This window comes from Zonotrichia leucophrys, chromosome 7 (assembly GCF_028769735.1).
Source record: "Zonotrichia leucophrys gambelii isolate GWCS_2022_RI chromosome 7, RI_Zleu_2.0, whole genome shotgun sequence".
NCBI lineage: Eukaryota > Metazoa > Chordata > Aves > Passeriformes > Passerellidae > Zonotrichia > Zonotrichia leucophrys.
The window spans coordinates 327,117-352,559 of record NC_088177.1 but is presented as its reverse complement, the minus strand read 5'-3'; the positions used below and the strand labels follow the sequence as shown (position 1 = coordinate 352,559).

The following is a 25,443-nucleotide window of genomic DNA, read 5'->3' as shown; positions in this document are numbered from 1 at the left end:
GCTTGGGAAAATTGTTTTATCGTGGGATGGTTTGAACCATGCAGGTGTGGACCCTTCTGGGTATGCCCAGAAATACTCTGCATGGAAGGGAGGCAGAGAAAGGGGAGACATGGAAGCACTGCCTTTACCAGCCCAGGCAGCACGTGGGAACACTCATGCCCTGCCACAAAGTCACTCAGGTGTCCAGCTGTCTGTCCATCTGTCCACACATCCATCCACCATTCTGCTGAGCCCTTTCACCCCTGATGAAAGCCCTGCCCGGCCCTGCTGGAGGTGGGTGCAGGGCCACGGCCTCGTGTTCCTCCAACCAAATAGGACCAGAGAAGGAGGAGAATCCACAGGAAGCCTCAGCCTGACCCCACTCCCCCAGAGCACTACCAGCCACCTCTGGCAAACAGCAGCAAACCTTCTGCTGGTTTCCCAGATCAGGTAACTCTCACTGGACACGACTGGAAGCCCTGCATGGAGCCCACTGCACAATGTGCTGTGTCCCTGAAACCACAGCAATCACACCAAGCGACTTCAGCAGGCAGAAGGTGCCTGCAGCCCCAAGGAAACTTTTTCTGTGCCCCTCACAGAAATCTGGTGCTTTTTGAAAGGGAGAAGAGTCTCCAGATCCTCCTTCTTCAGGAGTGCTATGGAGCATCAGTAATAAGTCATTTTTGGCAGGCATATGTGAACAGCATCCAAGGAGGGAGAACTTCATCAGAGCAGAGAAATCCTTCCAGCCTGCCTTGGTATGACTCCAGCAAGCCTGAAATATCCCTGAGAGCTCAGCTCTTTCCCCTTCTCAGAGCTATCCTGACCCTATCTTGGGCAAGGCACCCAATTTGCATGTTCCCAGGCCACTGGCTCGCAGTGTTGGCTTATTTTTATCCAGGGTTTTGCAATTTAAAGTAAATTTGGGTAGCAAAATGGGCATTTGCTCAGGGAAAGACTTCCTTAGTTACAACAATTTCTGTCCCTCCCCATTAGAAAAGCAGGAGCACATCACTGCCTGAATGCAGGGTGCAAGTGAGCCCCACACAATGTGCTTTCACCCAATAATTACCTATGCCTTCTCTAATTATCAGAGCTTCCATTGACAATTCCCAGAGGCCAACAGCAAATGCCAGGTTGTGCCCCTCCAGCAGCTGCCTGAAACATCTTCCAGGGCAGTGTCTCCTGTTCGTTGGGACAGGAAGCAGGACCAGTATCTCCAGTCTCCTCCTGCCCCTGCAGGAGCATCACACGCTCGTCCCACAGTCCCCAAGCACTCTGGCTGCCCTGGGCTGCCCTGTGCCGGGGAGCTGTGCAAGGCTCTCCCTGGCACACAGAGCACTGTTCTGACAGGCTCCTGGGCTGAGACAGGGCTGGGTGGACCATGAGAGCCAACACTGAGTGCTGTCTGGGCATTGCTGAGGGTGAAATTAGCCCTGCCAGGCCAGCCTGGTGGTCCAGAAGCTGTTCTGAGCAGGGCTGGAGGTTGGCTACAGCACCCCAGACAAATGCAGGGACGTTTTGGATTTGTACCTACTGGGGCCAGAGAATGGCTCAGCTGGCAGAAGTGTCCAGGCCAGCAGCAGTGGCCAGGCTGTCAATGTCCTTCAGTCCCCAGGGTCAAGGAAACACAGCCCGAGGTGGGAGCATAGCAACATCCAGCTCGGACGGACCATCTCCCCAGGGTGCACATGTGCAGCCACGTGCCCGGTGCCCTTCCCACCGGCCAGAGGGCACAACGTCACCAGAGGGCCAGCAGGTCACTGGCCCCGGCCCCAGGGCCACCAGTCAAGGTTATTGGTGACGCACCTGCCCAAAAAGCCGGTCTGGGAGGAACCATGCCAGCCCGGGAGGAACCTTGGCAGGCAGGAGTGGGCGGCAGGGCCTGGCCACTGTTGACCTTGGGAGCTGCACAAAGCACAGGAGGTATTTAACCCCCTGGAGAGCCCCTAGAAACCTCTTCTGACTCTGAACCTCGACAGCTGAGAACACAGGCAGTGTTTTCCTTACCTTTTCACAGGCAGGGTATCGCCTTCAGCTGACTCTGGCGGAGCCGCTATGACCGAAACAACAAGTTATTCAGGGTGAGTAACGGGAACATCTGAATCTGTTTTAATAAGAGAAGAAAAATGTTCTCTGGGTTTCATTTAAGCCTCATTTATAAGAGTAACCTGCACTGTTAGTTGCTTCCCATCTCTTACAGCAGGTGGAAAAGAACAGCAAGCTGGACTCTGGCTGCCTGCAGTGTCTGCACTCACCCTGCCAGGCAGTTATTTGGGACAAGTGTGAAATCCTGATTTGCTAAGAGCTTAATAAACTTTCATATAGAAAATAGCACAGTAGATCACCCCTGGGCATTGCTGGCAAAACCCTGTGAAGGAAAGAGCTAAGGTAGCCATTGAAAAAAATCGATAAATACTGAGACATATTTTTTGCCAAATACATAGATGTAATAACAGACATGTCAAAGAGGTTACCTGGAGCAGAAAGACAGCTGGTCCAAACTCACACACAGCTGGCTTGTCCCTTGTCCCTGTGTCATCCCTTGTCCAACACCAGGGCTGTGGAACTTCCAGGCTGCCCTGTGCCCCACTTCTGCCTGTCTCCGTCCCTGTGGGCACTGCCTGGTGCCCCAATCGATCTCCTTGTTGTCTCCCTGCAGGAATGGGCTTGTCCTTGTTAAAAACCCACATCTGGACCTGATGGAGGAGGATGTCCTGTACCACTTGGACTTGGGAACGAAGACGCACAACTTGCCAGCAATGTTTGGGGACATAAAGGTAAAGAGCAGGTCGAAAAGCAAGGCAGCTGCTCCCCCTGCACAGGCTCTGCAGCTGTGCATCCCATGGTGCTGCCAGCCCATGCTGGGCCCCACTGCTGCCAAAGCTCCTGTGGGGTGGGGTCTGGCTACTCAGCTAAGGGACTCCGCAGCCAAACCAGCCTGGGCAAGGAGGTTGTCTGTCCTTGGTTGTTTTGGGCAGAAACCACAACAGAAAATTATCTTTTTAAGAACCTGTAGCTCTGTAAAACCTGATTTAATATTGGCCCCATGTTGGAGGACAGACAGAAGAGGCATTTGTCCAAAGAATCTTGATCATCATCTACTGGAGACAAGGGAAAGAGAATGTCATATCAGTTTTGGCTGAGACCTGCTGTCAAAACTGACTTGTCACGATGGCATCCTCTTTAATTCCAAACCAGAGTCTTTCCCTGGTTGTGTGGGGGAAGAGCCTCAGTGCCCAGGGCCAGAGCGGCCTTGCACAGCACAGCGTGGGCTCCTGTGCCCTGCACCCTGGCAGCAGGATCAGCACTGCCCTGGCAGCTGCACTCTCACCCTCCTCCTACCCTCAGCGAGCATATTTTCCTTTAATATTTAAAATTTGTCCTTTTTACTCCCTGACTTTATGGCCTCTGTGCCATCAGCAGTGCTCACTAATTGCAGTCAGCATTGTTCATAGAATAAATTAACCAATGAGTTCCTCCAACATCTGGGTTTGCTTTGCTATCAGTGGTGATACTACCAGCTCAAATTTGTGAAATTATTTTAGATTTTCTTGCCCAGGGCTGATACCCAAGTACGTGCAGCTGTATGGCTGCCCAGACCCAGGGTAGCTGCCACCCTGCCAGAGTGAAAACCTGGGTTTCATGACGCTCAGGTGTTCCAATGTCCCTTGACTGATGGCGAGGAAGCGCCATCCCACTGCTTTCCCTGGGAAGATGTGCGTGGCACAGCCACACCGCCACACTCGGGCTGACCGGGGGTACCTGTTCTAGCCAAGCACCGACTCCTCATGGTGTTTCCTTGCAGTTTGTGTGCGTGGGCGGCAGCCCCAACAGGATGCGGGCGTTCGCGCAGTTCATGCAGCGGGAGCTGGGGCTGGCGGCTGCCGGCGAGGACGTGGCTGACATCTGCGCGGGCTCGGACCGCTACGCCATGTACCGGGCAGGGCCCGTGCTCTCCATCAGCGTGAGTTCTGCGTGCTCTCGGGGCTGCTGCTGGCACAGGGAGCTCTGCCCCGCGCAGGGACGGGGCTGGCGCGGCCGCTCCCGCACACGCCCTCGCCTCCCCCAGACCCACCGGCAGAGCCTTCTCCTCCTTCCACTGTTCAGCCACTGCCACCAGCGCAACCTCAGCCATGGCAAGGCTGCTCCTGTTTGAACAGCATTCCCCAGCACCTGCACTCTCCATTTGGAAAGGGCCGCAGCAACAACAGACATGCACATCTTCTGCTCTGCTCAGTTTGGGAGGCAAAACCACTTCTCACCACACATGACTATGAAACGCTGCTGGGAGCATTACTGATACCAGCTCTAAAAGAAAAAGCTGGCCTTATGATTAATTATTCTTTTAGAGCAGGATTTTTGGCACTGAACAAAGGAAAAAGCAAACACAGGCTGTACTGGGGAGCACTCACACCTAAAAGTTTGGTCCTGACACCACTTCTTCAGGCACAAGATTAGTCTGAAGTGTGATTCACAGCAGATGGAATCACTCACACAACAGAGCTCGTGTTTCGTCCCTCTGAAAAAACCAAACGAATCCTGACCAAGGGAATCAGTCTGAGAGGATCCAAGGGGGAGAACTGCCACAAGATTTGCTGTTCCCCAGCCTGGCAGCAGCAAGAAGCAAACCCACTGAGCTTGTGGCCATGCACCAGCTTTGGCCAGTGCAGAAGGGGACACGGGGCAGAGCACATGGCTGCCCTGAGAAGCATCATGCAGAGCTGCTGCCAACATCACATTTCTGCAAGTTGCTTAGAAACACAACTGAGCTCAAACATACAGGGGCAGGAACACAGATTCCAGCTCTGAATATTTACAATGAGAATTAATTTTTTAGGCATCGGCGAATAAGCCAAGCTCATGTTCCAGAATAACAACATGCAAAAAGATTTCATATTTAAAACATGATACTAGGCAAACAGAGCATTGCTCTCACAGCAAAGAGAAAGGAGACAAAGCAACACAAAAACAGGTTGTGTACCTTAGTCAATGGTGCTTCCATACATGCTTCCTTCAGGTTTTTGAAGATGATGGCAAAACCAAAAAAATGTGAGGCACTTTCAAGAGGAAAAACCAAACTCCACAGCACCAAACACTTTTTGTACTTAAAAGTAAAGCTAAGAAAAGGATGTTGGTCTAGCAATGGAGCAGAAGGCAGATGACCAAGCAACAAGCACTGGGCAGATGCAGCAGAAGCCCCAGCAGCTCCAGGCCTGCAGAACTTCTGCCCGCCCTGGGAGCAGCAGCAGAGATGGGAGTGGGGCAGCACTGTCCGTGGAGGACGGGAACAAGCTGGGGCCAGCAGTGGGAATGGTAGCCAGGCAGGGGCTGGGGACAGAAGGGCAGCAGGGCGGGAATGTCAGCCAGGAAGAGGGACAGGCAGCCTGCAAGGCACGCAGCAAACACCTGACCCTGTCCTCAGCAAGGGACACAAACCCTTCCATTGTCCATTGTGCCCAGAAATGTTGCAGAGATGCTCCAGTGTGGGGTGAGGACAGGCTGGAAGGCACATGGAGAAGTGAAGGCTCAGGTTGTTCTTGCTGTAATTCACCACTCCCAGAGCACAAGCAGGACACAACAAAGTGCGAGTCAGCACATGGTGTAAGGACAGGCAATGCAGGGGGAAGGTCTGGGGGCATTCAGATGTTGGGATGTGTTTGTGGACCCTCCTTGAAGGACGGGCACCATCTGTGTGCCCACACAAAGCTCCCCAGGGATCAACACCAGCTCTACTAACTTGAAGAACCTTTAAAGCATCGAGGGGAGAAGAGGTTAGACACCTCACCTGGACAGACTAAAAAGACCCCAAGGTGTCTCTTCCCCCTCAAAAAAATTGCTGTTGGCATCATCAGCAGAAGAGGCCACAGCCTAACCCTGAGCTTGTTGCAGTCATGTACCTGTCACCTGCTGCAGCCTTGTGGACTGATGTTTCTCTTTTCTCTCCTTCCAACAGCATGGAATGGGCATCCCTTCCATTTCCATTATGCTTCATGAGCTGATCAAACTGCTGCACCACGCAAAATGCCGGGACGTTACTATTATACGCATCGGTACTTCTGGGGGCTTAGGTAAGCAATTCATGGTCTTTCTTCAGAGCAAAACAGCTATTATTAAAAAGAACTCTCAGCAATAGGTCATGCAGCTCTGAACTTTAGCATTTTTCCAAGTCTCTAAATATCCATCACGGTATTTTGTTTTGGGTCAAACCCAGAGAAGTTGTAGCGACTGGTTTGGCAGAGTGCACATCCTCAGAGTGCACAAAGGCCTCGATTCCACTACAGCCATGTGTAACTTTCCAAACAGAAAACATGGATTAGAGGTGACCCAAATGAATCCGTGTCTCCTGGCTGAGGCAGTGGTGCTGCCCATCCCTGCACAAGCTGGTAGGGGGTACAGGATCTCTGCAAACCAGAAGCAGCTAAACTCCTGTCACTCAGCACATTCTCACAATCACTTACCTGGTGCTGATTCTGTACATTTTTACTTGTACATCCGTGCTACTTCATGAATTTCAATTATTCTCTGACATCTTCTTTACTCGCTGAAAAGAAGAGCCCTGCAAGCACACACACAGATCTATTGAGATTTTCCTGTTGTGCTGAGGTTTGGCAGCAGGACACAGGTGTTGTGAGCTCTGGCAAGCTCAGCTTCCATTTCCACAGGGATCGAGGCTGGGTCTGTTGTGATCACTGACACGGCCGTGGACTCCTCCTTCCGGCCACGTTTTGAGCAGGTGGTGCTGGGCGATGTGGTGGTGCGGAGCACCGAGCTGGACAAGGACCTTGCGGAGGAGCTGCTCGCCTGCAGCAGGGACATCCCCGACTTCCCCACGCTCATTGGCCACACCATGTGCACCTACGACTTCTACGAAGGTAAAACCAGCTTTGTCTGTCCCTCCTCACCACACATAACGCCAAGTTTTCCACTCTTCCATGGACAAAGCTGTACAGGGAAGCCAGGCCCCAGAAGGGCTGCAGGCAGAGACCCACAAGGTGCTGGGGGGCCCAGGCAGAGCAGCAGGCACCCTCACAACACACAGTACCACTGCTTGCACCTTGCTGAGTTTGCCACAAGCTGCTCCCCTGCAGCAAGACTGTCACTACAGGACTACCAAACACTAGGAAAACATTAGGTTGCCTGTGAGATTTCCATAAACAAACTTTGGTTACTCTGGAACCATTTCCTTTGCAAAATTAAATGCTGATTGCAGAGTAGATGAAACATAATAAATGAAGAATTAATAATCTGAGCACTATTTATAAACCTTTAGATCTGCTTGCAGATGCAGCCATCTGTGTATTGCTCAAGTCCATATTTTATTTAAACAAAAAGCCGTTTGAGAGGATTAAAGTAGGAGCAGCAATAAACTGAAGGGTGGCCCAGGCTGGCCAGCCACAGGTAAGCATTGCCTGCCCCAGGGCCTTCAGACAGTGTGAGAGGAGGAGCTGCACGGGGCACAGGCGTGCTCTGAGCACACAGCAGGACAGCCAGAGCCCCGCAGGGGTCAGAGGAGAGGGTCGGGATGGCTGCCCTCACTCAGCAGTGTTAGTCCTGCCTGCAGCGGTACCTGGAGCTGCAGTAGGGCAGCACCAGTGCCCTGGCACCAGCTCCCTGACCACACTGGTGCTGCCCGCGCCAGGAATGCCTCTGCAAGCAGCCCCAGCTTCCATCCACAGCAGCCCCTGCAGAAAAACTAAACCCACATTAAAGGGGTTTCCTCTCCTCAGTGTTCCCATTCTGCACAGCTTGTTGCACCTCTTATGCAGCCAGTTGGCATTTTTGGGGTTTAACCTGGTAGACCTTCACAGCTGATATGCAGCAATGGCCTGTCCCCACAGAGCACAGCATTTGCTGGTTCCTCCCACCCGAGGGCTGACTCCACCTTTTATCAATGTTGAAACCTGCGTCATTCTTTCCCATACACAGAGACACATCTCGCTGGCTTTAACACTGAGGGGAATACGAATTAACCAGCTGCTCACAGGAAAACTTTGTGTGCCTCAGATAGAATGTGGGCACTGCTGGACTTGCCATTTGCCACTGTGCTCCATGATGCCATGCAAGGCCAACAGTGACAGTTCTCTGCTTCCTTTTCAGGTCAGGGGAGATTAGATGGTGCATTATGCTCTTTTTCCAGTGAAAAAAAGTTGGAGTACTTAAGGAGGGCGTATGAGGCCGGTGTGAGGAATATTGAGATGGAGTCCAGTGCATTCGCTGCCCTGTGTAGACTGTGTGGCCTCAAAGGTGAGTCTTGTTGCTTCCACTAGCCACACACACGGGCTAAACCCCTCTAAGGGTCCTGTTCTGTGTCAGAGGGCCAATGGTTTTATCTAGAAAAGAACACTAAAGCAAATTTCATAGTTCAGTAAAACCCAAGTGCGCATTAGGAGACCTGAGTGCGTGCTGGACAAAGCAACAGCTCGTTCCCTTCACGCCCCTCCTGGCCCCGTCCCGGCCGTGCTGCTGCCGCCCCCGAGGGTCTGGGGGCAGCGGAGCCGCGGCTCCCGGCTCCGGGCCCGAGGGCCGGGCACGAGGGGCCGTGAGGAACCGGCGGGGCCGAGCCGGGCCGGGCGCTGACCGCGCTCCGTCCCGCCGCAGCCGCCGTGGTGTGCGTGACCCTCCTGGACCGGCTGGAGGGGGACCAGATCCGGGCGTCCCACGAGGTGCTGTGGGAGTACCAGCAGCGGCCGCAGCGCCTGATCGCCGCCTTCATCCGCAAGCGCCTGGGGCTCACCCGCACGGACTGAGGCGGCGGCGGCAGCACGGGGCCCGGCCCGGCCCGCGGAGCCCGCTCCGGAACGGGAGAGCTGCGGGCCCGGGCTGCCCGGAGCCAGCGGACACCGCGGTGCGGCCGGGACCGCCCTGACACCGCCCTGACGCCGCCATCTGCGCTGGCAGCAAGCTCAGGCTGTGGAACAGAGCTGCAGACTCCTCGCTCCTGCCTCCAGCCGCCGTAAAGGACTGTCCTGCTAGGGTCACTCCTGTCCGCAGCGATCTTCCCGGAAGGAGTAAAGACAAAACGCGAGTAAATTATATGAAAATTAATCCGTATTTGTGACCAGCCAAGGGGTCTGCAGAGCTCTCCTGGCATGAGCAGCTGTGTGAAACACCCTTTTACTGCCCTGCATGTTCTCCATGCTCCACTATTTTGTGAAACTCCCCCCAAAAATCCTCCTTCTGGCCTCACTGTATCACTAAAGGCCCCGACTTACCGTTGCACTGAGGTAGCCCAGACTTCTATAGACTTCTACTTAGTCTCCACCCTGAGACATTACGGACATGGAAACAACCACAAGTCTCAGCCTAAAAATCTGTGCCCCCTATTTCAAAAACCAATATCTGTTCCCTTTAAACTTTCTTTTTCATTAACATCTCGGTATTTATAAAATATAACAACTATAATCTCAAATTCAGTGGTGCAATTTTTTTTATCTTGTAGATCGGCTTTAAAAGGCAAGGGGAAAAAAAAATCAACTGCCTAGGTTTGGGATGATGCCTTTCTGGGAATTGTCTCACTGCCAGTTTGTTCCCCACAGCAGAGCAATGCTGGTCTCCCCACTGGAATATCCAGGGAATATCCCCACAGGAATAGCCGGCTGTGAGGTGTCCAAGTGAGTTTTAAAAATAACGAGTTACCCCAAAGGAGATACCAAAATAAAAAGCACAAATATTCACAGAATTGTAATTTTAGCACAAGCACACCAAGGCTCAGTCCAGAAGACATCACTGCCCTAGCTCAGGGCAGGCTCTGCAGCATTTCCCCATTAAACTCAGCTGCAACACTGGGATTATGCTGGGCTGACCCTGTGCTCACTCTCAGGAGTCTGTCACACCAGAAAATAAAGAAATAAAGATGCCAGCTCTATTTATAATTTATACTGAAAAACTAATCTGCAATATGAAATTGAATGAATGGTTTGCAGTAAATATGATGCAGCAAGTTGCCTTCTAAATATAGACAAAGGTTTAAGTTTCATCTTCTCATAATCAAGGAATATTAGAAACATTCATGGCAATGAAGATTTTATAACTAAAAAAAATCAAATTCTCAAGAAACCTGGAAAGAAAATTGTGGGATTTATTCATGTAACTTAATAAAATCTAAAGTAACTGCTGTGCTAAGCTATTTTGGACTTCTGCTACCAATTAAATCCCAGTAATTCCTACTCAAGATGCTGCACATCAGATTGGCCTGGCTGTGTGCAGGAGTCCTTGAGCACGGTGTCCCCGCTGGCAGTCAGAGGGACACGGGCAATGCCATGAACAGCACGCAGCCCAGCCTCTCCAGACCCACACAGGGCAGGTGGAACGTGGTGCTCCCAGCTCAGAAAGGCTGCGAGTGCTTGAGAATGGCTGCATGGTCAGGGACCTGAGCAGTTCCAGGACAGCCAAAGGGAATCTAGGGTTTGCTTGTCGTGGGCCAGACCAGAGCCCTGGTGCTGCTCTGCCCCTCTCATGAGACGTGCTCTACATTTTAAAAGCTGTAGATTCCGTGTCTCTTCTTGGAAGCTTCGGTGGTGGAAGTTTTGACAAAACCTCTCTCGCATAAAGTGTTTTATGCAGTCCAGCTTCTCGGAGAGCGAGCTCCACACGGAGCCTGGGGTCAGAAATGACCTGTTCAAAAAACCACAGCAACGATCAATAGAAGCCAAAAAGCTCCCTGAGGAGCCGCTGCCTTTCCCCGTGTTCTCCATGCACACAGCCCCAAATGCAGCACAGACTCCAATCTCCTCCTGGCTGTTCCTGCAGAACCCAAGTGCTTCAAATGCCTTTATGATTTTTCTCTCAGTGCCGCCTTGTGCTTACATGGCAGTGCCACTTCCGTTTGTCAGAACAACAATTAATCTGAGGGAAATTACTTCTGGAATTTGTCAGAAGTTTGTCTGACAAAATCTGTAAGCCTCTTTCCCATCCCTGTTGCATGGTGTGCAGTGGGACTGCACTGGAAGTACAAGGAAGAGCGACACATTGGTTCCAGTTCCAGCATCACCTCCCCAGTGCCCAGAGCTGCTGACACCAGCGCTGGGAACACAATGCTCAGCCCCTGCAGCACAGGAAGGAGCACGGGGATGTGCTGGGTGGGCATCACATATCACATACTGCAGCCCAAGCAGCACCAAACCTGTCTGGAGTTGAAACAGAGAGAGCATGCTGAGAATTAAGACACAGGACCCAAATATACATGTTCAAAGCATCTTTAAGTTTTGTCAGAACCTTGTACATTGGTCAGATTTGGGGAATTTTAATAACCAAACAAAACCCACATCTTTCCATTACCAAACTGAGAAGCTTTAAAATGTCTTAAAATGGGCAGTGCTGGATAACTGTAGCTGTAGACAATGTTGAATTTCATCTTATTCAGTGTCAAAAGAAAACTTTTACACTGCAGAATTGTACCATAGCTCTTCTCTTTTCATAAATAATTTTGAAATTCCAGAGTGGGAATAATTGCAAATACATCAACTGAGCAGATAGGGAAGAGTGAGGGAATTTAAAGATACCAAGATGTTCCTTGAGTTCATTTGAAATTGAGGGAGCAGCCTCCTCAGCAACCTGAGTGCCCTGAAACACGAGTACAGCCAGTTCAGTTCCTGATTCATTTACCCAGCACGACTGCAGCCCCTTACCTGCTCCTCGCTGTAGGTGTGCAGCCTGAACAGGGGCTGCTGCAGCTCAACCTCCTCGTTGGCTCCAATGCCCATGCGAGCTTTTGACGCCACCGTGTCAGCCACCGCTCTGGCAGGATCTAATTCTGCAACAACGGCAACCTAAGGACACAGCGTGAAAGTCACAATGACTCTGTCTGTGTGCAGCTAAGGCGAGAGCAGGTCACTGTCAGGAGCACACCCTTCGAGAGCACCATCATTCACTGTCTCTGCAGTGACCCTGTAACAGCGGCACAGAGCAAGGGTGTGTGAGGGAGAAGCGCAATGCAATTTCAATTTCATATTGCGGATTAGTTTTTCAGTATAAATTATAAATTTATACTGAAACCCTGAGCTCTCCAGCAGACACTGGCACGAGCTCCACTGCCCAACCCAGTCTCTACAAGGATCCAGCAGCCTCAAAATTCTGCAATACCCCCACAATTCCAGACTTTCTTCTTTTTCTTTCAGTGGAAACAAAGGTGTTCAGGGTGATAACTCACAATTTTACACTGTCACTGGCAACAGCATTGAGTTATATTCTCCAAATAATACAACTCTGTTTTTTTCTGAAGTGCATCTGCTTTAACTGTGTAATTTCCTGTGGCTAGATCAATATCAAAGGCTCCCAGACACTGTATTGTGCCAGAGTTAATATTTTTCATTGCTTACTTTCTTTGTGTTAAAATATTCAGATACAGGCTAATACTACTTTGGAAATACAGAAAGATGCATGAGCAAAATATCTTAAGTCAGAAGTCCATATGAAGAATGGCTAAAACCAGAAAAAAATACTTTAAATTGCGTAGGATAAATTTTTCGTCCATCTCTTTAATAAAATATCTTAATTCTCTTTAATAAAATATCTTAATATCTCTGTATTAACAGGCAGCCCAAATCTAGAGGCTAAATGACTTTAGTAAAGATCTTTCCCCCCCTCCCCATACAAACATTGTACATACTTTATGAAGCAGCATTTCATTAGTGTGAAACAAAGAATAGATGTTGATCAGAGAAGTATAATGAAGTGGGAACATCAACATCCAGGCAAAGGCCCCTCTAGAAGCATTTTCTACTCTGGCAGGAGAATTGATTTAGTGGAAAAGCTCAACAGATCATGACTACCAACCAGCCTCTTTGGAGGAAAAAACAAGGAGATTACACACAAAAATGTAAATTAAGACAAAATTACTCTTTCAAAAGTCAGCAGTATAAAAAAATAACCCTAGCACTACTTCTACTACGATATTGGAAGCATTAGTAAGCATTTTATGGGTGTCTTTTTAAAAGTAATGTGCAAAAGTTTCAGAGACTCAAATATCTCTGAAGAAAAGTCATCCAAGGTGTGCAAGTTTCCAGAATTTAAAAATAATATAAATTACTCATAAATCTTGCCTTAGACTCAAGGCAGACTTGAGGTTATTAAAAAAAACAAAACCCAGAAAAAATCACAGAAGAAAAATCACATCCAACCTGGAAAAAATCGTCTCTATCTCCTCTCAGATATCAGCAGCTCCTACAGTACATTTAATGTCATAACGTTCCTGTTGTCAGAGCTACAAGGACACAGGATTTATAAGAGGAGAGAATTGCTATTGGTCAGCCCCAAGTGCCTTTTACCTCGCTCCCTTATTTGCTTTTGAGAGATTGTTCTTTTATCCCCGCCCGCCCGCCGCCAGCGCACCGGGGCCAGCCCACCTGCTGCCGGAGCGCTTCCAGGCGCTTCTCCTTCTGCCGCTGCTGCCGGGCCTGGAGCAGGGCCAGCTCCTTCTTCTGCTGCAGCCGCCTCTCCAGCAGGGCCCGTCGGAACTGCACCCTGCGAGCACAGGTCTGTTTGAGGGGTCTGGAAAGGCCCGGGGTGGCCTTGGGGCAGCCCGCGTATCGAAGGACGAGAAGAGGCTTCAGTTCTTCTTTCGGTTTTTATGTTTATTAATTGTTTATCTAAAAGATGTTCTTTCAGCCCGACAGAGCTCTGCTCAGCAGCCAGCCATGAGCACACTGAGCCGCCCTCCATACAGACACCTATCTTTATACCCATGGTTACATGTACAATATTTATCATTTTTCCCCAATACCATTTATTCTTATTGCTGGGTGCACTTTCAGTAATAACCAATCCAAAGGTGCCACCATCACCAAAGAAGATGGAGGAGAAGAAGAAGAAGAAGGAGGACAGGACACGCCCCAATTCCTCCATCTTACTTCTCTAAACCCCCCTGTACATAAATCCTAAACCCTGTGTCTCACCCTCTAATTAACTAATCTTTTCGCCATTCACCCCGGTGAAACCCTCCTATCCTCATACAGGTGTCGTCTCCCGTGTAGGGTCAAAGTCCAGCCACCAGACACTTCTGGCAACATTCCAGGACTCCCGGGCCCCCCAAGGGTGGTCTCGGTGGCCTGGCATCTCAGGACTGAGATCCTGAGATCCCACACACAGGGAAACGCTGCCGGTGGCACCGCCGCCTTCCGCAGCTCCTCCCGACGCACCTGGTGCGGCAGTGCTGCCCCATCGCAGCACTCAGGAACACCAGGGTGCTCTTCACTCCAGCGAGCTCTTTGCTTTGGGTTCTTTGGGCAAGGGGAGTTTGGGCGGGTGTGCCTCTTCATTTGTTTCTCAGTGGGTTTTGGCTGGTCAGTGGTTCTTTTAAACAACTTGGCTAACCTTTCAGAATCCATGTCTAGACCACAGATTTTCTCTAGCATGCTTTATATAGCCCTGGTACTCTTTTTTCTCCCCCATTTTCTTTGCCAAGAAGAAATGTTCTCTCACATCTGTGTATGGCAGAAGAAATCTTTCCTATAACCCTTTCCAGTAAAAGAAATACCTCACTCCCAGTCTTGTCCCTGGAAAAAGGAAAAAATACTTGAGACTTGCACCCTTCTTTCAAAGGAAAAAGCTGAAGGTTCACATCAGTAACTCCAGAACTTTACCCACAGCACTACTGTGCTGCTCCAAACTTCACTGCAGGCATTTGTAGACTATTGTGCAGAGTTTGTTCCTTATGTGAGCTATAGATATTTGTTGGGATGTCACTTTTAGTCCTTCTACAGGAGGCGCCAATGCCATGCTTTGAATTTGGAGAATTACCCTCCTTTTGCCCTTCAAATCTGAACTTGCCTTCAGAGAAATTGAGACAAGACAGCTGCTTCAACTACAATAAAACATGTATTGTTATTTTTTTAGTCTCCAAATTTTAGTAAGCTCAAAGGAGTATAAAACTTGTACTATAAACTGCAACAATCAGAACTAAACCTATAGTTCTGCTGGTGGCTAGTGAAGACCTCTGTGTCAATAACCCAATCACAATTAGCAGGACAAACAGATTTATCCCAAGAGTGTGGTACAAGGCTGCCTGAGGGTACCCCAGAGAGGCTTCCAGTTTCTCACAGTGTCCAGTGTAGTTTAGGCAGAGAAATGCCACAGCAGCAGTGCTCAGGGGTCATTCTGTGCCAGGGAAAAAGCCTAATCTGCTTTTTATATGGAGAACATTTAATAAAAAGCAGACCTTCATGTTTTTTGAAAAATGACAAAAATTATACTGAAATCCTTTCACTCTGCTTGAGCTGACTATTGTGATACATGTTTTAAAATACTCCAGAGTTATCAAACATAAAATTCAATACTCTGGAAGCTTCTGTGCCAAGCCAAGAAGGAAGAGTGGGGAGCACTTGGCCAGGCCTAAGGTCAAACACTTTGTGTGCCCCTGGCAGTTTTCCCGCCCAGGGGAATACAAAGCAGTGCTAAACTGAAGCATCCTGAGGCCTTTGTGTGCCCAGTTTGAAGCAGTGCGGGTGATCCCGACTGACTGCAGCCAGGGAGCAGGGGCAGAGCCGGGCCCTGTGAGGCTCCTGAGCCGGGGCTGTGCTGCCATCCTCCACAGGCTGCAGGGAGAACAGCCAGCAGCACCAAATACGGAGTTCATTGTCAGCAGGCAATGGCACAGCAATGACATCCACACCAGGGAAGGCACACACCTTGGAAATACATCCTCAACTGTGCATCATGCTCCTAAGTTGGAACATCCTTCCAATTTTTATACTTGGTCTGAAACCAAGAGCCTTTAATCCCTTACTTTGACCTGGTCAGAGCCCAGGCTATTGCAATTACAAACTAAGACCTGAATAAACAGAACACCATAGTGACTCTGTGATAATAGGTTTCTTTTTCATAAACAAAGCAAATTAGTTAATTTTAAATTAATTTAGTTTGATTAAAAGCAATTCAGGATAATAGCAGAGTTTTTAAAAATATTTAATTGTATTAGAAACTCTATGTGCTATCCAGGCCATCTCCTGTACTTGGAGTAGTCAGTCAGCCCATTTTTTCCTTTTCCAAAGGACCCTGAGAATGTGTTGGATCAGAAGTGTGCTAGCAGCCTGTGCCGTGTTTGATGAGTGTTGTGCAAAGACTCAGACCCAGTTTCTGTGCTCTGGCAGGTGGCACATGCCAGCACACCGTCAGTTTTGCAGTGCAGGACAGGACAATGCCATGTGCACCTGAGCCGGCACAGTGAAATGTTTCATTTTGTACAGCAGGTCACTTCTGAGTGACGGAATGCACAACATTTACTGACTTCTCATTCACAATGGCCTGAAGGGGTGATTATTTCCTCCCAGTAATTCAAATACATGTGTTCCTTCTCCTGTGAGCTAAAACCAGTGCAGGCATGTTTAAGGAAAGGTAGAGATATATTTGTAGCATAAGGACACAGACATTTAAATTAAATTGTAGAAAGGTGTCCTAACAAAGTAATACTCAAGTAGTGTTTCCCACAGAATCCTTACGACCAAATTTAATATTCTAATGCCAATGGCACTTTAATCCTATTTTAATCGCACTTCTGGTCTACAAAACTTGGTGGCTTCCTCTATGTAAAAAGAGTCAGCCTATGCTTTTATAAGAGCAGTTATAACCAGACTACATGAAGGGGTTTTTATGTTCCTCTGACAGAGGGATCCCTCTGTGAAATCCAGTATTTCTTCAACAGGCTGTGAAAGGTCATATTGTGCAACAAAGACCTGGCAATTCAAGCCTGAGCAGGCTCAAGTCCTAAATCCCATCAAACTGGTGAAGAGCATCTACAACCAGATGAGCAATTTAGGACTCCCTAAGATAACAATAAATATCTTTGAGTTTGTTAATATGTTCCTTGCATTTGCCCCTCAAACAAACCAAACCTGATTATAAATCGTTATGCAAAGTGAAATATAGAAGGTCTTATTACTCAGCTACATTTCATGACAGTTTAGTCCTTACAATGGTCTGAAATTTTGATGGATGTTAATTAATTAATTCAAACTGAAATAAATTGCATCTAGGATACAGTCACCTAGGATGCAACCTTACTAGATGGTTTGAAGCATTTGCCAAACAGGAAGGAAAAAAATATATTATCCTCAATTTATTCTAAATATGAAAGTCAGGAGATCAAAGCAAATTAGATTATAAAAAGATCCTATTGATACTAAAGGTATTTACATTTAATTTCTTTTACCTTTCTCTGTCTTTGGCTGCTTGTTCAGCCATTAATTTTCTCAGTTCCTCCAGTTGTCGTAGATCTCTCTCCTCCTGTTCTTGCCACTTGAGCTCTTTCTCAGCCCAGTATTTTTTCAGCTAGAGTTTGACAAAATACAGCAAACAAAATAACACTCATTCCAAAGCCCAGACAGTGAGAACAAAGCAAGTAAGAGAAGCATTAAGTTAGAGATTCCAATTTTGATCCTTTTAGAATAAAATTTCTATTTTAGAGCACTACAAGCTAACAGAATATTTACTAGGAGAGCAATAGGGTGTGGAGCTTCCACAACAAAAGTAGTAAAATCAGACTCTGAACACTAATTTGAATATATTTTGCCACCACAATTTGAAGACCACCCTTTCCATTCTGCTTGCATTCCCCAGAAAAGCAGCTGCAGTATAAGGTTATCAGCCTTTTTAAGGATCTAGGATGTAAAATACTCCAATGAAACATATGACTGCTGACCCCAAACAGCTGCTATTCCATCTGTGCATAGGCAGAGGGCTGCTCTATCTAGACATTACACATAGGAAGAGAAAGGTTTGCACAACCAGAATATTTACAGATAAAATGAATATTGGTGGTGGTTGGGTCAGCACTGGCTCCCTAAAGCTCTTCCTTGCCTGTGCTTTCAGAGCCACCTGCCACTGCAATCACCATGTGCACAAAGGCAAATACACAGAACGAGCTGGAGCACAAAGAGGAGCAGCAGCAAAGCTACAGGTGACCTAAGCAGCAGCCCTCACTAAATGTCCCTCTCTGTGCCTCTGGACTCAGTGAAACAACCACGTGGATTTCTGCCATATCCCTTAGGTAAAAAGGCCAACCCAAATGCTTGTGACACAGCTTGATTTTCTAAAGCATTACATTCACCAGAGTGCATTTCAGAGTTTCTGTCAGGCTGCATCCAAGGCATTTCCCAAGGAGCTGGCACACACGCCCTGGGAGCACCGTCCCCCAGGCGCGCCCTGCAGCTGTGCTGCGCTGCAGGCGCAGTGCTGCCGGGCTCCCCTGCTGCATTGCAGCACACAGCTGCAGCACCGGCAGCCTCCCGGGGCTGCTCAAAGCACACACCTGTGCAGGCAGACTGCCGTGCCTCTCTGCTGCTCCTGTGACACTGTGACCTGTGAGAAATGCCATAGAGCAACACAACTGGTGTGCCAGACCAGGCAGCTTTGGAGCTGAAACGGACAGGAGAAAGACCTGACTAATCATTTGCCCATCTCTACATCAATACATAATACTTTACAGGAACACATGTGCTATCAGATCAGCTATAGATTTTAGAAGCAATGGTACACATTAATATATACAAAAATGTATAAAAGTTTCTCATACTTTCTCTTTATCCTGAGCTCTACGGATGGTTTCCTGTTCTCTCTGCAGCCTTTCTCTCTCATCTTCCTTTTCTTTTCTTCTGGCAGCTACAGCAGCTTCTAGTTTAGCAGCTTCTTCCTGCTGTGCTTTCCACTGTAGAACCTGGAAGAAACAGTTGAAGAGACAGTCCTGCAGCAGACTGTGTAACACCGATCCTGCCAAGCTGAGACTGCAAAGGAAACTCATGTAATCCTCTTACAAAGTTTTATCATCTTATCAGCAACACAACCATTTAGCAAGCACCACCTTTCTGCATGTTCATGTGCAGCTCCCAACTGATAGCATAATATGCAATAAAGTCATGTATGAAAAGGTTTTCGGCAAAATTGCTAAAACCATCTAAGGAACTCACATCTCCCTTCATCACTTAGAACCTGTGAAGGGATGGAGACCAAGAGTCAGAGAGCAGAGTGCATTTGCAGCCCTCAGCACAGGCACTCCTGTAACAGCTCCCTGCTCACCCAGGGCTCACTGCAGGGACAGGGACATCACCTCTGTCAGCACAGGTGGTGCAGCCCACCCAGCCTGGGAGCCCTGCTCAGAGCCCTGGGGTCCTGCACATCCCTTTTCTGTGGGAAGAGAGGGGCAGAGCTGCCCAGCACAGCAGGGCAGGGCCCTGCTCAGAGCCATGGGTCCTGCACATCCCCTCCTCTGTGGGAGGAGAGGCAGAGCTGCCCAGCACAGCCTGGGAGCCCTGCTCAGAGCCATGGGGTCCTGCACATCCCCTTTCTGTGGGAGGAGAGGCAGAGCTGCCCAGCACAGCAGGGCAGGGCCATGCTCAGAGCCCTGGGGTCCTGCACATCCCTTTTCTGTGGGAAGAGAGGGGCAGAGCTGCCCAGCACAGCAGGGCAGGGCCCTGCTCAGAGCCATGGGTCCTGCACATCCCCTCCTCTGTGGGAAGAGAGGCAGAGCTGCCCAGCACAGCAGGGCAGGGCCAGCTCCTGCATCCTTGTGCAGGGCCTGCCACACTTCCTAACAAACCTGCTGGGGTGGCACGGACCCCCCAGCCCAGCGTGCCAAAACCCCATTCCTGTTGAAGGAGACAGCTTGTCCCCGTACCTGGCCAGGGACAGGGACTCCTCTGCAGTGTCCCAGCCAGCGTGGCCCCATCCACCTCGGGGCTCTCAGAGCAGTTGTGTGCTCATCTGTTTCACACTACAGGATCAATGATATCTCCTTTTTGTTGGCTTGCCAGCTCCTTTTGTAATGGATTTGTCAAGCACTAACAGAACTCTGCCTTCCTCTAAGGAGCAAGCATTGCAGCCGCTTTTCAGCTGGTTTTCTACACTACAGCACTTTAATACAAAGATATGAAAATGCTTATAATTTTTGCACCTTTACTGCATTTCACTGGCTGTGCGTGCAGATTATTAATTCTTCTGGTTTGTGCTTATAAAAGATTTTCTGTTTAGAAATCCAGCACTCCCCGTGGTCCAAGGTTCTCAGAGAGCTGCATCTCTGAACAATGCCATGCTTGCCATGCTTCTTGTTAAAATAACAATTATACTTTTTTCTTTGCAATACACTGAACAATGCTGTGGCTTCTCATGGAGTTCAGGCAAAGTGATAACATGAAAATAACCTGAAAATGCAGAGGGTGCAAAGAGGACGGAGCCAGGCTCTTCCAGAGGTGCCCAGTGACAGGGGGGTAAAACAACAGGCACAGACTGAAACACCTGGAATTCCAATGCATTCATCACTTGCCTGCTGAGGGCTGGGGGAACGCTAGACCACGCTGGCCAGGGGGGTTGTGGAGCTGTTCAAACTGGATTCACACAGTCACCAGCTGCACCTGGCCCTGCTGGGCAGGGGTGGCCGCGGTCGGGAGAGATCCCTCAGCCTCTGCTGCAACACCCGCATCAAGCTTCCCACACACCTGAAACTGGTGACACCGGGGCTGTGGAAATTGAAATCTTCGTGTAGCAATTTTGCCAGCAGCCTGCTCGTGCAGTTTAGCGGTTTAAAAATCTAAAATAAAATGCTAAATTGTCTCAGTTACCCTTCACTTGCCACGTTAATGAACTCAAAAAGAAATGCTTTGAAAATGAGTCAGAAGAACATGCAATCCTTTCTACCTTGCTTTTGAAACAGACTGAAGCAAAACCATATATGGAGAAAAGATTTAAAATCTGACAACAAGTAAACAGTGAGTGAAATCTGCAAAAAGCATACTCAGATTGGAGCTGGGATAAGCTGCAGGAGCATTTGAAGGAGCTTTAAACTTCTGTAATAACAGCACAGATTTTCTCAACTGATATGAGGTAACAGTCAGATTATGTAACAAAAAAATTGCTTTTTGTAAGCCTGGATTTCCCTACATCCTGCTTCCCAGTCCTTTCAAATGCTCTCCAGTGCTGAGGTCAATGCCACCGGGTGCAGTTCATGATGCAGCCTCAGTTCCCCCCGTGTCTGAGAACTCTCCCAATCCTCTAGAGGTCTTCCCTGGACACTCATTTATCAATTGTTTGGTTGATTGGTTTGATTGCAGCCATTACATGGCGAGGCCATAAACTGGTCTCACCAAAAGCTGCATTTCCCTGATGCTGCAGGAGAACCAGTGCCTGGAAATGCCCATGGAGAGCAGAGCAAAGCCTGCAGGGAGTGTGGGGTGATGGCAAATGGCTGAAGGAAGCAAGCCACGCTGCAGCAGTGAGCAGACACAGACACCAGTCTGTCCTGAGAGCATCTCAAGCCTCCCCATTAACCCATTCACTGACAGTGCTCTGCGTGGTGCGTGTGACACCCGGCCCTCATGGTGTGCCACCACCGCCTTCTGGGGCTGTTTCCACGCACATCTTTCCTTACAGCCTTTGATCCAAGTCAGAAGTCAATACTGGGGCACAATCTAGGCTTCTGACAGCTTATGTACAAACAAATGAGCACAACCAAGCACCAAATTCAGAACTTCACTAGGCCGACAAACATTAATCACACAGCAGCGTTCCCCAGACAGAAGAGATGGGCCAGTAACTCAGGGTGTATTTCCAACCCTACAATGCTCCCTACTCTGCCCTCAATCACTACCAACACATATATTTACTCAGGGGGTAGAACATGCTTTCCATTTTTCACATTTCAATTCTGAATCTACTTTTTCATTTTTTAGTTAGGATTTCAAATGTATGAGCCTAAGGCCAATCAGAAAAATGGGTAACAAGGATACCAGAGGAGAGTTTCACTGTACCATACTTGTTCACAATACCCAGTTATCATTTTCTGTATTCAGCACATGAAATTAGTTTAGATTTATCCCTGCTCCCTCTGTGCCTTTTCGTTAGGGCAAAATAAGAATAATTTCCTTTAAAAAATTTTTTAAAAATTCATAATTGTGACAAAAAAGAACATAATTCCAGCAAAGCCCACCCCCCCAAAAAAAATCAAACAAACCAACAAAAAATCAACAAAACAAGGAACATTGGTAAAAACCAGAAAAGTAATACATGTCACATATTATACATATTTTGCATGTATTGCAAAAAAAATTAGTGCGTTCTTGATTGCATTCTTCCATTCCTATCAGTTCAAAATCACAAGGGTATATTTTACTGTGTCAACAGTAAATATTTTATTTAAATATTTAAAAAATCCTAGTAGTTAAACTAATATTGAAAATACACTGAAACCTGGCTCTCCCATTGCCTGTTCCACAAAACTGTTTTCATTTTAGCAGTACAAGCACTGCCAACATTAGGTTCTGAAAGTTTTTAATTACAAATGGCATTTCAAGTACATTTCACAGTTCATGCATTATTAGAGGAGGTTTTGCCAAGTGAATTATTAAATTGCTGTGCTGAACAGAATGCATGCACACCTTTTTTCAGTTCATTTTTTCAATATTGCACATTACAATAATGTAAAGTGCACTACAAACTAATTAAAGTAATAAATTGGTTCTTTCACTGTAACATCTGAATAGCAATAATGTATTTACCATTCACCTAATATTACAGATACAACTCTTTTAAAGACAAAACAATGCAGAATACCACAGCACCATGTGAGGTTTCCTCTTGAAGCAGCAATGACTTTTTATAATCAGACACAAGGGGTGGCATCCAGCTGCTCAGCTGGGTACCAGGAGCACAGGGCAGCGGCTGCGCTGGCAAAGGTCGAGCAGGGGCAGCCTCAGCTTTGGGAACAGAGGAAAACGTGCACAAGGAACCAAAAGGACGCAAAATCCTGGGAGGAACGGTGTCAGAAATGATTGCCCAGAACTCAGATCACTCTGTGCCACACAGACATACTAAGCTTGTAGAATCCAAGTTCTAAGCAAAAGTTCCCAATAACTGTGTGATAAAGCCAGTACTGTTTATCATAAGTGAAGGCATAAAAGGAAAATCCTCTGAGATCCCACTCTGATGTTTTCTAGCTCACTTTTTCAACCATATAAAATGATACAATCTAAATACTCTTCTAGTATCTCACAGAGTTTAATTAATCTCTCAATCACTTCTGCTCATCTTTCCTTATTTGTACTATGGTTTGCAGTTTTCATTTTCTTCTTCAAATTGTTCACAACTGATTCTAAGAATCCCTAGGAAAAAGATTAGGGGGTCTCTTCAAGAAAAATAACTTCACAAGTGAAGATTCTACATGGTAGAAAAAAAAACACAAAAAAGAAGAACCACAGGATTTGGCTATCCATGGAAGCCCACAGCAGAACAGAGCCAGCCTAGTCATGGTGGGATCACAGGAACACAGCAGCTGCAGGTCAGGGCTGCATGGTCACAAACAGCAAAATGGGACCATGAGACAACTAGAGATTCAAATACTACTGAAAGGAATTCAGTATTTAAAAAATCTCACGCATAAAAAAGAAAACACAGAATGTGTCTCCCCAGGTTTATGCCACAGTTCTCCCAGGCTGTTGTACAAAGCAGGTGGGAGATCCCAGTGAGCCAGAGGCACAAAGCAGCATTCCATGTTTCCCAGTGGGGCCAGCGCAGGCTGCCTGAGCCCAGCGTTAGGCTGTGCACCAAACACCATGCAAGTACCAAAGGCTTCTCAAAGCTCCCTGTCGGGCCACTGAAGGTGCCCCTGGAGCACAGGAGCAGCGCAGGCAGAGCCCAGAGGCAGTGAGGAGCAGGAAGGGAGCTCTGGCAAGGATGGGCGCTGCGCTGTGCGGGACCAGCACGGGCAGCCTGCCCACAGCCCTGCTCAGCCACTCAGCTGCTCACTCTGTGCTCCGCAGAGCTGGCAGCCCAGGCAGCCCCAGAGCACACTGAGGAACGGGCATGTTCACACAACCACACTGATCCCCTGCCCAAACCGGCTCCAGCCTCTGCTCTCCTTCCTCTCCCTGCGTCATCGCCTTCTCCTCTGCTCGGGGTCTTGCTGAATATAGAATTGAGAGTTATCCCATTTATGGCAAGTCAGAGATACCTCTGGGTTCTTCCAGATGGAAGCCACAAGGCACAGAGAGGGAAAAATGCCTCTCAATTGCAAATTTGGATTTAAACCACGTCAACTATGACATTTTTCCTTCACATTTTTAAAAGAAGGGCTGCAGCCAGAGAATAAGTTGGTGACCGAAGGAATTCTGTTTCTAGAGAAATGGCCACTTTAGAGCTATGCCTTTCTAGTGCGTTCTGAAAAAGAGAAAAAGCAAAGCAGATGTAAAAGGTGATTAAGTCATAAGAAGTCACATGCTGAAGAAACAGCAGGATTGCAACACCAGCCCTTCAGGAGGGATATTGCTCCCAGTCCAGTTCCTAAGGGACACATCATCAAACAAGGAAGATGATTTTGTTTAGATTTGGCAAACTTTTTATTTCCCCACACAAGATCAATGCTTTTTATCTCCTCTAGAACTGGTCAGACTGAGATCACTACAAGATTAACATGGAAAACTTATTAAAAGGCGACTTGCAATGCCAGCAGTGCAGCCTCTTTACTTGCAAAGCAGCTCAGCCAGTCATACTTCAGGCAAAGCAGCTCATGCTGATCTGTGTCTCCTGCCTGAGCAACTCCCTGCCATTCTGACATGCACAAAAAAGAAAATATTTTTAAGAAAATAGGAGGGAAACATAGGAAAAAAAAAGTTAAAGACCCAGCCTCCCATAAAAAAGTAAGGATTCCATCAATTTCTCTCAAGAGTAATAGAAGTTAAACACATAAATCCCACTGAGGTTAATAGGATAATAAATCCCTTGGATTTAAATATTTTACAAACTAAACAGGAACATAGAAGTTTATGTTACAAAACTAACCAGGTTTTTCAAGTCACCAACTGTATGGAAATGTCTATCCAACAACTACTAAAAAGTAGTGCACTTCTTATAAAAAAAAAAAGTGTTTTTTTCAAATGTACTTGCACTCACCCATGATTTGTCAATACAAACTCCAGTTCACCTGCTCAAACTCTTCCTTGTGTGCCAGGACTAGGAAGAGGGTGAGGGATGGATGTTGAAGCCATTCCCATCTGCAGGACAGAGCTGCTGCAGCTGGTCATGGGCAGAGTGTGACCCTGCCAGGACCTGCCCAGCGCTGGACTCACACCCAGGGTTTGGGCAAACAGGGATTGGGGCAGTGGGCCTGCTGGCAGCTGATGCCAAGGAGCAGCAGCCCCAGCGCTGGGCACACACACCCAGGGTTTGGGCAAACAGGGGATTTGGGGCACTGGGCCTGCTGGCAGCACGCGCCAAGGAGCAGCAGCCCCAGTGCTGGGCACACACACGCAGGGTTTGGGCAAACAGGGATTGGGGCACTGGGCCTGCTGGCAGCTGATAGCACTGAGCAGCAGCCCCAGTGCTGGGCACACACACGCAGGGTTTGGGCAAACAGGGATTGGGGCACTGGGCCTGCTGGCAGCACGTGCCAAGGAGCAGCCCCAGTGCTGGGCACACACACGCAGGGTTTGGGCAAACAGGGATTTGGGGCACTGGGCCTGCTGGCAGCTGATGCCAAGGAGCAGCCCC

The 25,443-nt window shown here is 48.2% G+C and overlaps 2 protein-coding genes across 7 annotated transcripts in view; one reads left to right on the top strand and one right to left on the bottom strand.

The window, feature by feature from the left end:
- Window positions 1-1,816: 1,816 nt before the first annotated feature.
- On the top strand, window positions 1,817-9,222 carry UPP2 (uridine phosphorylase 2). 2 transcript variants are annotated; one of them, XM_064718535.1, is made up of 8 exons: window positions 1,817-1,905; window positions 2,000-2,063; window positions 2,642-2,759; window positions 3,788-3,946; window positions 5,936-6,050; window positions 6,645-6,854; window positions 8,080-8,226; window positions 8,581-9,222. In XM_064718535.1, the coding sequence occupies exons 1-8, from the start codon at window positions 1,818-1,820 to the stop codon at window positions 8,727-8,729; spliced, it is 1,050 nt and encodes a 349-aa protein (XP_064574605.1). In that variant the 5' UTR covers window position 1,817; the 3' UTR covers window positions 8,730-9,222. The 2 variants fall into 2 exon arrangements, with proteins under 2 accessions (XP_064574605.1, XP_064574607.1); XM_064718537.1 differs by lacking the exon at window positions 1,817-1,905 and having other exon boundaries at window positions 1,939-2,063.
- An 818-nt stretch (window positions 9,223-10,040) lies between these two features.
- The window catches only part of CCDC148 (coiled-coil domain containing 148), a 45,544-nt gene continuing 30,141 nt past the window's right edge, over window positions 10,041-25,443 (bottom strand). For 4 of the 5 annotated variants that reach the window (XM_064718530.1, XM_064718533.1, XM_064718532.1 and 1 more), the window contains exons 11-15: window positions 18,488-18,628; window positions 17,126-17,244; window positions 13,326-13,443; window positions 11,610-11,750; window positions 10,041-10,596 (exon numbers count right to left, since the gene is read on the bottom strand). In XM_064718530.1, coding sequence (XP_064574600.1) covers window positions 10,450-10,596; window positions 11,610-11,750; window positions 13,326-13,443; window positions 17,126-17,244; window positions 18,488-18,628 — 666 coding nt within the window. In that variant the 3' untranslated portion in view covers window positions 10,041-10,449. Of the gene's footprint in view, window positions 10,597-11,609; window positions 11,751-13,325; window positions 13,444-13,883; window positions 14,475-17,125; window positions 17,245-18,487; window positions 18,629-25,443 lie in introns of those variants that run through there. The other variant, XM_064718534.1, reaches the window with a different exon arrangement.